The sequence below is a fragment of the Carassius auratus genome, unplaced genomic scaffold, assembly GCF_003368295.1.
Source record: "Carassius auratus strain Wakin unplaced genomic scaffold, ASM336829v1 scaf_tig00033242, whole genome shotgun sequence".
Lineage (NCBI taxonomy): Eukaryota > Metazoa > Chordata > Actinopteri > Cypriniformes > Cyprinidae > Carassius > Carassius auratus.
The window spans coordinates 187,721-201,766 of NW_020526061.1; the positions used below are offsets into that span (position 1 = coordinate 187,721).

Consider the following 14,046-nt stretch of genomic DNA (forward strand, 5'->3'; position numbering starts at 1 on the left):
GTCAGTTACAGTCACATTTGAAGTGGATAAAAAAACCTTTCATTAAAGTTTTCCTAAAACCAAAACAATACCCGTTCTTGTCTTAGGACAACTTTGATTAACTTCTTTGATCCACTTCAGATGTTGGCTTCTGTAAGCAGGCTAACGTTACATGTCTCAAGAACAGACGTTTATTGGTTAACTCAGTTGTGTCAGTGCAGTGGCTCCACCCAGAAGTTGCGTGAGAACGAGGAAGTGTTTCTTCTTAAAGTGACAGTGCAGTGATATAGCGCACGCTTTCCAGTGTCTCAGTGTATACTGTCTCTTTAAGAGTCCCGAGCTCGCTCTCAATGAACGCCGAGCAGACAGACGCATGCTTCTCTCTTTCTTTTTGTATTGTAACCTGATTGTAACGCTTGTGTGTCAAAAGGAGGTGGATCTGGCGCACCGGGAGGCCGTTCCAGATTCCGCGCGAGCAATTGGCTGCTCGTGAACCTTGTTTGTCCGCGGTCACGCCTTGATCACGCACGCCACGCGCTCGGGATGTCTCGTGCTTATCGGGATCACAGGTGCGCTTGCGACCTCGCGGACTTTTAGCGAGATCATCCGCACACTCGGTGCGCACTCCGCACTGCGCAGCTCAGGCTAAGAACCAGAGAGAGAGAGAGAGAGAGAGAGAGAGAGAGAGAGAGAGAGAGAGAGAGAGAGAGATTGACGGTAACCGGAGAGATGTCGGAGCAGCGGATGTCGCGCTGGTACTTCGGTGGGATCGCGTCGTGCGGAGCCGCCTGCTGCACGCACCCGCTGGACCTGCTCAAGGTGAGAGTGACAGACCAGACACATCTTCACCCAGCAGGGTTTGGGTTTGAGTGAACAGAAAGGAGTTTCTCTTTTGGATAATTCATAGTTAGACATATGTTGCTCTTTCGCTAACAGTAGGCAACCTCCAGAGCGAAATATCGGTCAGACCGATAATACCGATCATATCTGTCCAATTTAACGCTGTACAATAATACAAACTTGCTGACTTTCTTGACAAATTGTAATAAATGTTTTACGTAAAACGAATTGGAAAATACTATTATTAATAATTTCAATGTCATCATCTTTGAAATGTGTGTCACAAATTCTGCCGATAGCCATATCAACGTGTGATGAATATTTTATGTCTGGTAAATCAGTTAAATAACATTTGACCATTTTGATAACAGCAGCATAATATTATTTGAAAGAAGGTTGTCTGTATAGTACCACAGCGTTTTAGTGCCACGTAAAAAATAAATAAATAAAATAAATAAGATTACGAGAATAAAGTCAAAATGTTTCGAGAATAAATTCGAAATACTTTGAGAATAAAGTTGTAATATTTCGACTTTATTCTCAAAATATTTCGACTTCATTCTCATAGTAGGCATATAACAACTTTCTTCTCGAAACATTTTGACTTTATTCTTGTAATCTTCTCTACGTCATCTACGTAAACCAGATTACATGGCTGTATTAACACTAAAAAGTTTGTCTGTCTAAAATTATAATCAATATTTTATGTCTGATAAATCAGAGAAGGGGTTTGTCCATTCCAAAATACACTGACAGTCTCAGAAATTTTATATTTCAGTGAATTTTGGTGAAATATTGTATAAAATAAGTGTTTATTTAATTTAAGCAACGCTATGTGTATCTAATTTCCTAAAGTGAACTAATGTTGAGATATTTCAGTTATAAAAAAAATGAATACAAGTTTGTGATCTGGTTTGGGGTCAGTTTAAAACAGTCTCATGTGATGCTCTATATAATTAAACCGAATGAATGAGTGTGTAATCACATTATAACAGGACGTCCTCAGGCCGCAGTGAAGGACTCTACAGTCACAACTTTGTTCTAGTTCCCAGAAACAGTCATTTGGTCTTATAATAGAGCTGGACGGGAGTCTTAATTGTTTTCCAGAGATATAATTATGTGTTTCACATGCATGCTCTAAAAGAAAGGCTGCAAATGTTCTGTATGTGGTACGTTTATATTAAAGGCCAGTGGTATTTTAGGATCGGCTCATTCTGTGCTTCTTAATGGGACATGAACCGTACAGTTCACTATCATGTCATATCATCAAATATGTGTGTGTGTGTGTGAGCGAGCTGGCAGTCCAGGCATGCTTTTGTGCAGATTCCTCATGAGTTACAGACGTGTGTGATCAGCACATGTCTGCCATCTGCGTGTGTGTGTGTGTGTGTGTGTGTGTGTGCACATCCAGTTGAGTCCGGTTTGGAGGACATTGATTATCTAGTCCTGCTTCGTCCTTCAGTGCACCTCTGCTCTTAAGAGCATACTTGTACTCTGGTTTTCCCCAAAAAGTTTCACAAAGAGCAGATATCAGGTGTCCTGTGAATGAGACGACAACGAATGACTCAAAGAAAGAGAGAGAGTTACTGAACAGTCAGGTCTCTGCTAGCTGAGAGACCCCCGTCCCGTGTGTGTCCTCTGTCTTAAATCGTCTGAGTGCTCTCTTGTTTATCTGTGATAACACACTGAGTTATCTCCGGTTTGTCTGCTCTCCACTAAAGCCAAAACAAGAGCCACAGATAACACACACACACACACACACACACACTGAATGAAGCCAAAGACAGTTGTGAAGAGCTGCTTGAGACGAAGGTCACCCAGTCACCCTGCAGAGATCTGGCAGTCTGAATGTGTGTGTGCTCAAATCATCAATACAGGACTCAAACCTGCTTCTGCGTGTGTACATGATCGTGAGATTCACTGCTGAGTCACACATGCACAGCTGCATTAATAAATAATTCATATTTAATTACAGTGTTTGAGCAGAAAGACATGTGACGTTATTGTTTGTGCACTGGTGTGAGCGACCATTGGCCTCTGTTCAAACATCCCACAGAGAGTGTGTGTGTGTGTGTGTGTGGGTGTGTGTGTGTGTGTGTTTGTAAGATTTTGTTACAATCTGTTGCATGTTGCAACAGGTATTATTGCTCAAGTGAGCACAGTATAATCAGATTCTACACGCACTAGAGCTACTTTTATTTGTCCAGGATGCATTAAATTGAGTACAAGTGACAGTACAGACATTTCTAATGTTACGAAATATTTCTATTTCTAATAAATGCTGTTCTTTTGACCTTTGGATTCCTTAAAGAGTCCTGAAAAACAAAATGTGTCACGCTTTCCACAGAAATATTGAACTGTTTTCAACATGGATAATAATAAATGGTTCTTGAGTATGAAAGCAGTATATTAGACTGATTTCTGAAGATCACGTGACACTGGAGACTGGACGAATGATGCTGTGATCACAGGGATGGATTACATTTACAGTAGATTCACAGAGAAAACAGTTTAAATGGTAATATTTCACATCATTACTGTTTTTATAACTGCAGCATTGAGGAGCAGAAGAGACACAAACTTCTGAACTGCTGTTGTAAATGTTAATTTGACCGCTGCTGTGGTGTTGTGGTGTTGACAGGTGCACCTGCAGACGCAGCAGGAGGTGAGGATGAGGATGGTTGGCCTGGCCATACACGTGGTGAAGAACGACGGTGTGCTGGCGCTGTATAACGGCCTCAGCGCCTCGCTCTGCAGACAGGTCAGATCAGATCCTGACCCCGGATCAGCGGCTCTGAAACGGGCTTGTCTTTCATGTCTGTGGCTCGAACAACCTCTTCAATAACGTCATATTTAGCCCCTGAAAATATGAGTTTTACCAGGGGAACCCTGCCAAAACACGACGTGGATTTTATCCCCAGCAGATATTTTAATGGGGAACCCCTCAAAAGCTATTGGCCTAGTTTTTTTTTTTTTTTTTTTTGGACATATTGTCCAAATAAATCGACAGTTAAAGTTATAATAATAATGTAATGTAGATCAAATGCAGCTGATTAAATGTATTTTCTAGAAAAGAAATGGCATTTGGTTTTGTGTAACAACATAAACATTTGAAACACAGAAGCTGTCATGCATTTGATAGAAACCTTAATTAAGCAGCTTGACAGGTTGCTTCTACTAAAGTGGATTTAGTGAGGTGAGGTGTTGCTCATACACTGCGCTGAATATATCAGAAACTCTTCCTGAAGTACAGGAGACGTGAGAGACTGTCAGTGTTTACTGCTCGAGACACACACGTGATGCTGATGAACCTCTCTGTCTGTCTCGCAGATGTCGTATTCTCTCACCAGGTTTGCCATCTATGAGACGGTCAGGGATGTGATGGGCAGCGGCGGTCAGGGACCCATGCCCTTCTATCAGAAAGTGCTGCTGGGAGCGTTCGGAGGTAAACACACACACACACACCTGCAGAACAGAGAGTCACCAAACACCTCCTGATGAACACCATCACATATCTGAAGAGGGCAGGCTTTAAAGAATTGCAAGATGTGGTGTGTAGATGCAGACCTGCTGTGCTTGACTCAGTGTGTGTGTGTTTCTGCGCAGGCTTCACCGGCGGCTTCATCGGGACTCCAGCGGATATGGTCAACGTCCGGTGTGTATCGTGAGCTTTGTGATTGTGAGCGTGTGTGTATTGTGAGTGTTTTCATGTTAGTGATCTATCTCCACAGGATGCAGAACGATATGAAGCTTCCCGCCGAGCAGAGGAGAAAGTGAGTGTGTGTAGATCTAAAGACCGTCCAGACGGTCCTGACCTGATTAATCTGAATCATCTCTGTGTCTCGCAGCTATAAACACGCGCTGGACGGACTCTTCCGGGTCTGGCGGGAAGGTAAACATCTCTTCTGATCATCTGCAAATGTCTGAATGTGTCTCTGAACACGTGTTTCTCTCAGAGGGAACCAGGAAGCTGTTTTCAGGAGCCTCTATGGCGTCCAGCAGAGGAGCCCTGGTCACCGTCGGACAGGTGAGACCGCAGTGCATGATGGGAATCCACTGGAAGGTTCTCAGTTTGATGATGAAATGACCCTGACTGTGTGTCTCTGTGTCAGCTGGCGTGTTATGATCAGGCCAAGCAGCTGGTGTTGGGCACAGGACTCATGGGAGATAACATACTCACACACTTCCTGTCCAGCTTCATCGCTGTGAGTATCGGAGCCTCTGATTGGCCAGTCATTGCATATTTAAAGGACAGTATTGGACATACAGCTTTTATCATCTATCTGTCTAACGTTATTACTTTTTTTAAATGTGCATAAATATGTGCATAATTTGTGTAAATCTATTTGATAACAGTCTTATAATATTTTATAATTATTATTTATATATATATATTTTATGGTTAAATATATAACTTCTATCTATCTATGCGTGTATACATTTAAAAATATATATGTATGTGTTATATAAATTTGTATTTAAATATGTATTATACAATTATTTATTACATATGTTTACAAATGTATTTACATTTACATGAAGTTATTGATAAATTAATTGATACAACTGATAAAGTAATCAATAAATCGTTTTAATTAGTATAACATTTATTTTTTTTTAAATCATAAATATGTGCATAATACATTTGTGTAAATCAATTTTATAAAAGTATAATATTTTATAATTGTTTTTTTATAGTTTTACATTTTATATATATATATATATATATATATATATATATATATATATATATATATATATATATATTTATTATTATTATTATTATTATTTTTTTTTTTTATTTTTTTTTGTGGATAAATATATAACTTTAAATAACTAAATGCAGATATTAATGTTGTGACTCTCTCTCTCTTTCTCTCTCTCTTCAGGGGGGTTGTGCGACGTTCCTCTGCCAGCCGCTGGATGTAATAAAGACCAGATTGATGAACTCTAAAGGAGAATACCGAGTGAGTTTCCTCTCTTTCTGATTATTATCGTCTCATTATATTTACTGCTCATCGATCAGATGTATTGTTGTATATTAGGGTGTGATTCACTGCCTGACTGAAACTGCCAAACTGGGACCACTAGCCTTCTACAAGGTACCAGATTCACTCAGTTACACTTCATTTATTCATAAAACACAGAGATCGTTCTCATTCCTGATCCCTCCGTCCGATCACACGACAGGGTTTAGTTCCCGCCGGGATCCGCTTGATTCCTCACACGGTCCTGACCTTCGTCTTCCTGGAGCAGCTGAAGAAATACTTCGGCATAAGGGTGCTCAGCTGAACTTTGACCTCTTGACCCCGTCCCTCTGGCCTCCTCTCGAAGCTGCTCTCACTTCCACAATATTAGTTCTGGACAATCTCACATTACTCAATCATGACCAACTCAACATTTTCTCTGAACAGTCACTTCTTTTTCTTTTATTAAATTGTTTTGCTCGGGTGAGTAAAATCATGACAGGATTTCCATTTTCACTGAACTGTTCCTTTAAGACACAAACAAAACAGTCTGTGTTGCTTCAAGGTTTTTAAACGTTGCTACATTCAGTCTGTATGTATTGTTAAACTTTTTTAATGGTACAAATTCTATATTTGTGACTCTTTGCTGGGTTCGATTGACAGAAGGGTCAGGGGTCACAGAAAAGCTACGAGGGGACAGAATTAAAACAAGTTTTACTTTTATAACCAAATTATGGAGCATCGCAGAAGATGATAAACCAAGACACAGACTGATGGGGACCCAGGACTTCTGTACTTGGTGCTATGCTTTCAGTTTTCATTATATTTCCGTTCTTTTTGTAATATTTCTGCTGGAAAACTTACGCTCGGCACTGATCTGCGGCTGAAATATTGTCAGATCTGCTGTAGTTTCTGCTGATGTGCATGTAGTTGTTTTAGTGTTGAGGTAATCAGGGCATTTAGTGAATGAGTTGCACAGATTACTTGTAGTCCTTCTGTTTTGTGCTTAGGTGCTGAGAATATCTGGACTCATCCTAAACTAAGCATATAACAACACAGAATTAGTGCAAATTTAATTTAAATATATTAATTTAGCTTAAGTTGTTATATTACCATATTGGTAGATGCGTCAAAACAGACCCTTTTCTGTTGTTGTTGTTTTAACACACTAATAATGACACTGAACACAGGAGAGGCCTGATCTCTCGGTGTCCAGCAGAGGGCGCTGTGGTGCACTGAAGGTGCGCGCATGCGTGGACGCGCAGAGCCGCTTGTGTGCATCGAGCGTTTGCAAGACAGTATTTCTGGGTACAAACAGTTTGTTTTTCTATCAATTTATTTGTAGCTTAGGGTGTTAAAATTGAGGGTTGAAATCGTTGTTGCTTGACGTGAGTGACATTGAGCTGCTTTCTATCTTGATAAAAAAGATGTGCAAACTAAGATATAAACTGGTTTAAACTGTCTTTTCAGAACGGTATTTTGACTAAAATGAAAATGTATGGAAATAAAAGTACTAACACAAGAAAATCAGGTGTAATTATTTGTATATTGAAATTTTTGTATTCAGCTCATACATTACTCAACCTGAAATGTAGGTTAACCTTTTTTAACCTATTTCCCTCCATTTTGAACACTGGATCACGCAGAGTTTCTGCAGCCTGACAGAAACACAACTTCCGCGTTAAACCACCAGCTTTCAGTTTCAATTGTTGTCAAAACTTCGTGCGAGTAAAACCCATGAAGAGAAGCGTGATGGAGCGGTTACACGCGTAGGTGAGTAGTTAATGATCGCGTAAACTGATGGAAACTTCCACAGAACTGCAGCGCGCGTCTGTCAATGTTCCATCTGTTTAGATCGCATCGAACACGAAGAACAACAAACGCGTGATCTAACTGCGAGTTCTGGCCTATCTATCTATCTATCTATCTATCTATCTATCTATCTATCTATCTATCTATCTATCTATCTATCTATCTTTACCTTACGAAAAAGTTTATTCAAGTGTGCTATTCGTATACTTCCTTTAAAAAATAGGAAAGTGCTTATAGTTTACTTTTCAGAAATGTACTTAAAATGACGTTAAAGTAAACTTGACTTATACTTAAAAAAAAAAAAAAAAACATTATTTTTTATGAAACACATAAAAGTGTTTAAATTATAATGCATGAAGCTTGAATAAAATGTTTTAGTTCACAAGCAGATACCCTGTTCTTTCTTTGGATGTTTTGTATGTTCATATATTCATGCAACAAAATATATATGCATTAAAACCTAAATAGGGACATAGTAGTATACTTAAAGTATGATGTAAAGTTCACTTAAAGAAAACTTATGAGTATACTTGAGGTATAAAACTACTAAGCTAGTAATTTACTGATACTACACTTGTGTACAAAGTATTTAATTAGTAAACTGTCAGTATACCTATAAGTTCACTTTTAGTATAATTGCAGTACAAACTACAGACATAGAGGTAAACTAGTAGTGTACTCAAAGTTTGCTACTCTTATACTTAAAAGTATACTTTTATATACTAGAAAGTGGGCCAATGTTGTCCCAATGAGTATTGAAACAGTTCACTTACAAGTATACTACTGGAACACTGATATTTGTATACTTGCTACATGAAGTATACTTAGTAAAATAAACTTGGTAAAAGTATACTTTTTCGTAAGGGTATCTATGGAGTGAGTTTTGGTTCTTTATTACATGCGAGAAAATAAATCTGTCTGTCTATCTATCTATAGAGAGAGAGAGATAGATAGATATTTTGTTTTTTTATATAGCCTTTGGCATGACAAACATTTGATTTGTGATTGAACATTTTATTTTACATTATATATAAATAATATTTTACATTAATAAGGAGCAGAACAACAGGATATTGTGCTGTTAAGGCTTGAGCAGTAAACATGCAGATCCATGTCTAACAGCACAGAGAGATCCACTCGTGGTCCAGACGCTCAAGATGAGGCGAGGAAGCATGTCTCATCCTCCACAGTGTGAGTAACTCATGCTAACATCCGTCTGTCTTACCCTGCACACATCCGTGATGTCCACCTCTCTGTCTGTCCTGTAGTCTCAGAGCTCAATATTGTGCTGTGGGGTCCGACTGGAGCAGGGAAGAGTGCCTCAGGAAACACCATCCTCGGTGGAGACAGAGAGACATTCGAGGAACATCATCATTTTACGTCTGAGACCAAAACCTGTGCATCAGCACAAACAGTGGTGGACAGACGAGCCATCACTGTGATCGACACCGCTGTGAAGATTACAGATGTGCAGACACAAATAGAGCAGATAGTACAGAGCACACCGCTCGATGTGTTTCTGCTGGTGATCAAACTGGGTGAGACGTTCACCAAGGAGAAACACCAAGCTGTGAAGAGCGTCCAGGAGAAGCTTGGAGCCAAGGTCTTGAAACACACAATAGTGCTCTTCACTCACGCCGATCAGTTACACGAGTCGGTCGAAGATCATCTGGGAGACTGTGAAGCGCTGCGGTCAGTAGTCCATCAGTGTTCAGGAGGATTTCATGTGTTTAATAACAAGGATGGAGATCGAGCTCAAGTCACCGAGCTTCTGGAGAAGATGGAGTCTCTGAGGAGGAGGAATGGAGACAGGAGATACACTGAGCAGGACTACAAGAGGAGGAGGAGAGATCTCTGGCTCAAGAAGTGTGACGTCTTCGTAGCGATAGCTTTAGCAGCAGCAACAGTGTTAGTTTTAGCTGGAGCAGTATTAAGAGAAGGAGCTGGAGCTGTAGACGGAGGAGCAGCGTTAGAAAGAGCAGATGTGTGGAGATCTGCAGGAGTCGGAGAAGCAGCGATGATGATGGCGTCGGCTCGAACAGCACCAGCAGGGTTACTGGGAGCAGCGGGAGGTGCAGCTCTTCTGGCGGTCGCAGCTTGTGCTGGACTCTACTTTCTGGCAAGAAAATATCTCTCTAGAGGAAATGATAAGAGTGACTAAAATACACTAGCATCACGCTGTATGTAGCATGAGTAGAACAAGCACGTTTGAAATAAACACATTCATTTTCACTGTGGAGTCGATGAATAGTCTTTTTTCTTTTGTAAAATCTTGTATTATAATATCCTGATGTTCGGAGGGTTTTTGTGAAATCTGAGCACTGGAGAAGCCGTGTGTAATGTGTCCAGCAGAGGGCGCTGTGTCAGGTCGGGAGGGTGTGCGCGTGCACGGACATGATTATTATTCTACAAAATATGAAAAGTTTTTGTTGCTTGACCTGATTGGAATTCTACGGAGCCCCGCACATGACATTGTGCGCACGATTTAGCAAATCGAGTGAACGCTATAGTAATCGTGTGTACGTTTTAGTAAATTGAGGAAACGTACACGATTTTGCCTTATATTTTTCCTGTGTGTCATGTGCGGGGCTCCGTAGAATTCTGACCTGTCCCATTCGTCATTACAAAAAAATGTAATATGCAAAAAGACATGAAACTGAGCTGCATTTTGAACTATTTTGTTCAAAAATAAGATTTATGGAAATAAAAGTAGCTTAATCAAGATGATTTCTTGCACTAGCCTATATATCCATCACCACATGTATAATCAACCCCTATCAAGGTCAAAATAAACTAGTCTGTGTATTAGGACATTAGGCTACAGCCCTTAAACTTAGTTATTTTTTACATAAATGCTTTTGTTTTGCTTCTTCTAATCTGAGTGAGTGATTTATTTCCCAAATAATATTAAAAAGGCCCAAAAGCTATAAATGAAAAGCCCCACTCTTTACACATCCTAATAACACATCATTAGAGGATATTATTCAGTCTATCAGATATTGTCTTTTGTGTACAGGAGCATAGTTGTCATATTTGTATTAATCAAACCTGCTACAATATTTAAATAGCTAGATAAATAGTCTATTAATTAACATATCAGTCTCCACATTTTTTATGCTTTTTTTTTTTTTTTTTTTTTTTTTAATTACTTCTTACTTTAATCTTGAAATCATTTTAGATTTTCGTTTTCTTTCCTTTTTGCGTTTTTGTCTCATTGGCCAGATGAGGGAGACACATCACTGACAAATCAAGACACAGTCACGTCATTTCTCTTGTTAAACATCGTGTGTCCCTGACGTCCTGTCACCATGGAGACACGTGACCAGTCCTGTCCAGCACATGAATAACCATCTTTTCTGCTGAACAGCCTGCATGTGTTTGACTTGTACAGGTGCAGGTGTGAAGATTGACAGCAGTATTTAAATCAATGCAGATTCCCTCGCTGCAGTCGTGTAATATGTAAAATAACTCCTGCATGTTCCCATCTCAAGCCGGAGAGATGATCTTAAACAGGGTTTATTGATAGCACAGTAACATCCTGAGCAGTTTTATGTGCACCAGGAGAATTTGAGGGTTGATGTGTGTTAAAGCTTTAGAGAAGTGGTTTTGACTCAACATGGTGGTTCCCATAATCTGTCCTCTCTGGAGGAGGAAGCGGATGTGAGGACACTGTCAGAGCTGGATCAAGTACACTAGTGAAAGTACAGATACTGCTGGTCAAATATCACTCCATTACGAGGCAAAGCTGTACTTTTTTACTTCTGTAAAAGTACAGAAGCACTTGCTTTTAAAAGTGCTTAAGTACCAAATGTAAATTTCCTTCCTTTTTTTTACGTCAACACACTGCTTTGTTATTGTTGTATGCAATACTTGCAATACTTTATGTCACTTAAGCAACTTATAATACTTTATTCTTACTGTATACACAGACTAGCTTGTATCTTTGGACTAAAGAGCTTTTAGAATGTTAAAAACCAATGAAAAATAAATAAAAATGCCTTACACAGGCATAGCAGTGCTGCTTTAAGTCAAACACCTACTGTATTCCCAACATTTTTTTTTAACACTGATATTTCCATAATAAGAAGTTAATACTGTGGTGTATATAAGACACATCATTGAACTGATTTAGCAAAATTGTGTAAACAAAACATCTGCTACACAGTTATGACTTTTTTACTTCGAGGACCTCGATAGAAATGTAGTGGAGTGAAAAGTTGGATATTTGTCTTTCAAATAGTGAAGTAAAAAAAAAAAAAAAAAAAAAAAAATATATATATATATATATATATATATATATATATATATATATATATATATACTAGTTAGTTTCTGCATTAGAAAATCATTAGAAAGTTATCATGATGATCAGATTTGAGAATAAGGTTTCTTATTTCATGACTACGTTTTTTTTTTTTTTTTTTTTTTTTGAATGTTGATGAAATAAAAAGTGAGCAAACATCTGCTCTCCATTATAATATATTATAATACAATGCATTATATATTCCAAATAATCTGAATGCATTTGAATGAATGAATGATCGATTGATTGGATCACATTTAATGCTTCAAATTAGATAAATTATAAAGTGCACATTCTTGAATCTTTTATATGAAATGTTTTAGAATTATTTTTCTTGGTTATATGAATAATAAGGGAACATTCTGTTTTATTTAATTTTGTAAACATTTAAAAACATTAGACAAATGTCCAACTAACATTTAGGGGAAAAGGGGAAAACAGTATTTGTGACAAAGTATCAATAATGTTTTTGTGCTGATGTTTTAAAAAACGGTATTATATACCAGAGAACATTAAACAAATGATGCTGGAAAAAATATTTATGGATAACGTTGAGAGAATGTTGCTAGAGCGTTGGGTTAACAATCTAACAGTAACTTTTACTGCAGAAGTTTACTTTCATTTCTTTTTTTTTTAAACATGGTTTTGTAATAAATTCATCTCCTTCACATCATCTGATTTGTGTTAGAGATATTACTCCTATTTAAAAGACAACCAATATTCAGTCGTTTCATGGCTTTAACTGCACTGACACTATTACATCAGAACAAAATTTGATCTGAACTGATCTGGAAAATTACAAATGTGTTATTGGACTGATCTGAATCAAGATAGAACTAAATTGAGCTGAATAACGACACAGTTTTCTTCTGTAGAGCGGCAGCTGAAATTCAATTAATCTAATTTCTGAATATCACATTAAAACTGATATTTTTTCTATTTATTCATGCGTCGCAGCTTTGAAACAGTCTCAGCACCTTTGAAATAAACGCGTCTTGATTTGTTTGTTGAGTCTCTGTCAGTCACTGAACCGCAGGACTTCTTGCTTTCAATCACTTCACTTTTCCGTGTGACTGAATCTACAGTACATGTGTCCGACAGATGTCTTCTGGCTCTCCTGTTCACCCCGGGGATTCTGGGAAATAATGACTATAAATGTGCTCTCATGTTGCTGCTCTCTATGTTTGAATGCAAACAGATGTCCCCTGTATGAAAACTTATTTTGTAAATCATCATAAGTATACGATTGCTGCTCACAGGAGAGTAGCACACTGGATGATTCACATCTGCAATATTAATATCTCTTCCTAATGGAGATTTTCTCATAGAAGAATCATTTCATTTCCAAGAACATTTTAGGGTTCAAATCTTTAAATAACCTTTTTTTTTTTTTTTTAGGTGTAAAGAACATTTTTTTCTACTGTTAAGAATCTTCCCATTGTCTTGTTGATGTTTACGTTTCTAAAGAGTTTCTAAAGAAAAAGAACAACCTGATGAATGACCCTTTATTTCTTCTATCGTTCAGTCCAGGCCCTGATGAAGCTGTGCATCTCAGTTCATTTGGTAGCTCTTTCAGGACGCCCACTCCTACAGCGAGGAGCAACAGCCCTGAACTCTCTGGATTTCTATCATCTGTCTTACTGATCAACATTCATCTTTATACGAGTTCATCATCGTCGTGTTGCTGCTCTGAGATCTCTGATGTTTGAGGCACTATATGATTCACATCAGGTTACGTGAATGGCAAATATTTTTTTGAATGAAGGAATTCATACATTAATCTTCGTTCCCGCATCTTTTGTTCAACCCCGAACAAAGCTTGAATATTCTCAAGGTTTTTACCTTGGGAGCATCTAAAGGTGTTTTTTTTCCATGCTGCATTCACCTTTGGTTTGAGTGTTGGCGGGTTTGTAAGGCTTACTGTAATTCAGAAATATAAAGCTGTTTTAACCAATATGTATGATGAGAAATAATACACAAATACTATTAAGGAAAGTGTTTTAGTTTCTCATATGAACGATCTTGGATTTAATCAGACGAATGGCTCGGCGGGTCTTACGCCAGACTTATGTTTTAAGAGATTAAGAGGCCACAGCCGCTCATTTCTTTGCCCTCTTTGACCCTTTTCTTGAAGGAGCCACACAC

General features: G+C 38.3%; 2 protein-coding genes across 6 annotated transcripts; both read left to right on the forward strand.

Annotated features, from left to right (window-relative positions):
• Positions 1–303: 303 nt before the first annotated feature.
• LOC113081144 (mitochondrial dicarboxylate carrier-like) lies at positions 304–7,311 on the forward strand. 3 transcript variants are annotated; one of them, XM_026253189.1, is made up of 12 exons: positions 304–656; positions 691–798; positions 3,461–3,580; positions 4,150–4,264; positions 4,426–4,474; positions 4,551–4,592; positions 4,668–4,711; positions 4,776–4,846; positions 4,932–5,024; positions 5,709–5,786; positions 5,865–5,921; positions 6,010–7,311. In XM_026253189.1, exons 2-12 carry the CDS (start codon positions 709–711, stop codon positions 6,109–6,111), a joined length of 861 nt encoding a protein of 286 aa, XP_026108974.1. In that variant the 5' UTR covers positions 304–656; positions 691–708; the 3' UTR covers positions 6,112–7,311. The 3 variants fall into 3 exon arrangements, with proteins under 3 accessions (XP_026108974.1, XP_026108973.1, XP_026108971.1); XM_026253188.1 differs by having other exon boundaries at positions 306–633; positions 668–798; XM_026253186.1 differs by having other exon boundaries at positions 306–633; positions 674–798.
• Positions 7,312–7,408: 97 nt separating this feature from the next.
• LOC113081143 (GTPase IMAP family member 2) lies at positions 7,409–9,830 on the forward strand. 3 transcript variants are annotated; one of them, XM_026253183.1, is made up of 3 exons: positions 7,409–7,559; positions 8,654–8,789; positions 8,867–9,830. In XM_026253183.1, exons 2-3 carry the CDS (start codon positions 8,756–8,758, stop codon positions 9,757–9,759), a joined length of 927 nt encoding a protein of 308 aa, XP_026108968.1. In that variant the 5' UTR covers positions 7,409–7,559; positions 8,654–8,755; the 3' UTR covers positions 9,760–9,830. The 3 variants fall into 3 exon arrangements, with proteins under 3 accessions (XP_026108968.1, XP_026108969.1, XP_026108970.1); XM_026253184.1 differs by having other exon boundaries at positions 7,417–7,559; positions 8,721–8,789; XM_026253185.1 differs by having other exon boundaries at positions 7,461–7,559; positions 8,660–8,789.
• Positions 9,831–14,046: the final 4,216 nt, after the last annotated feature.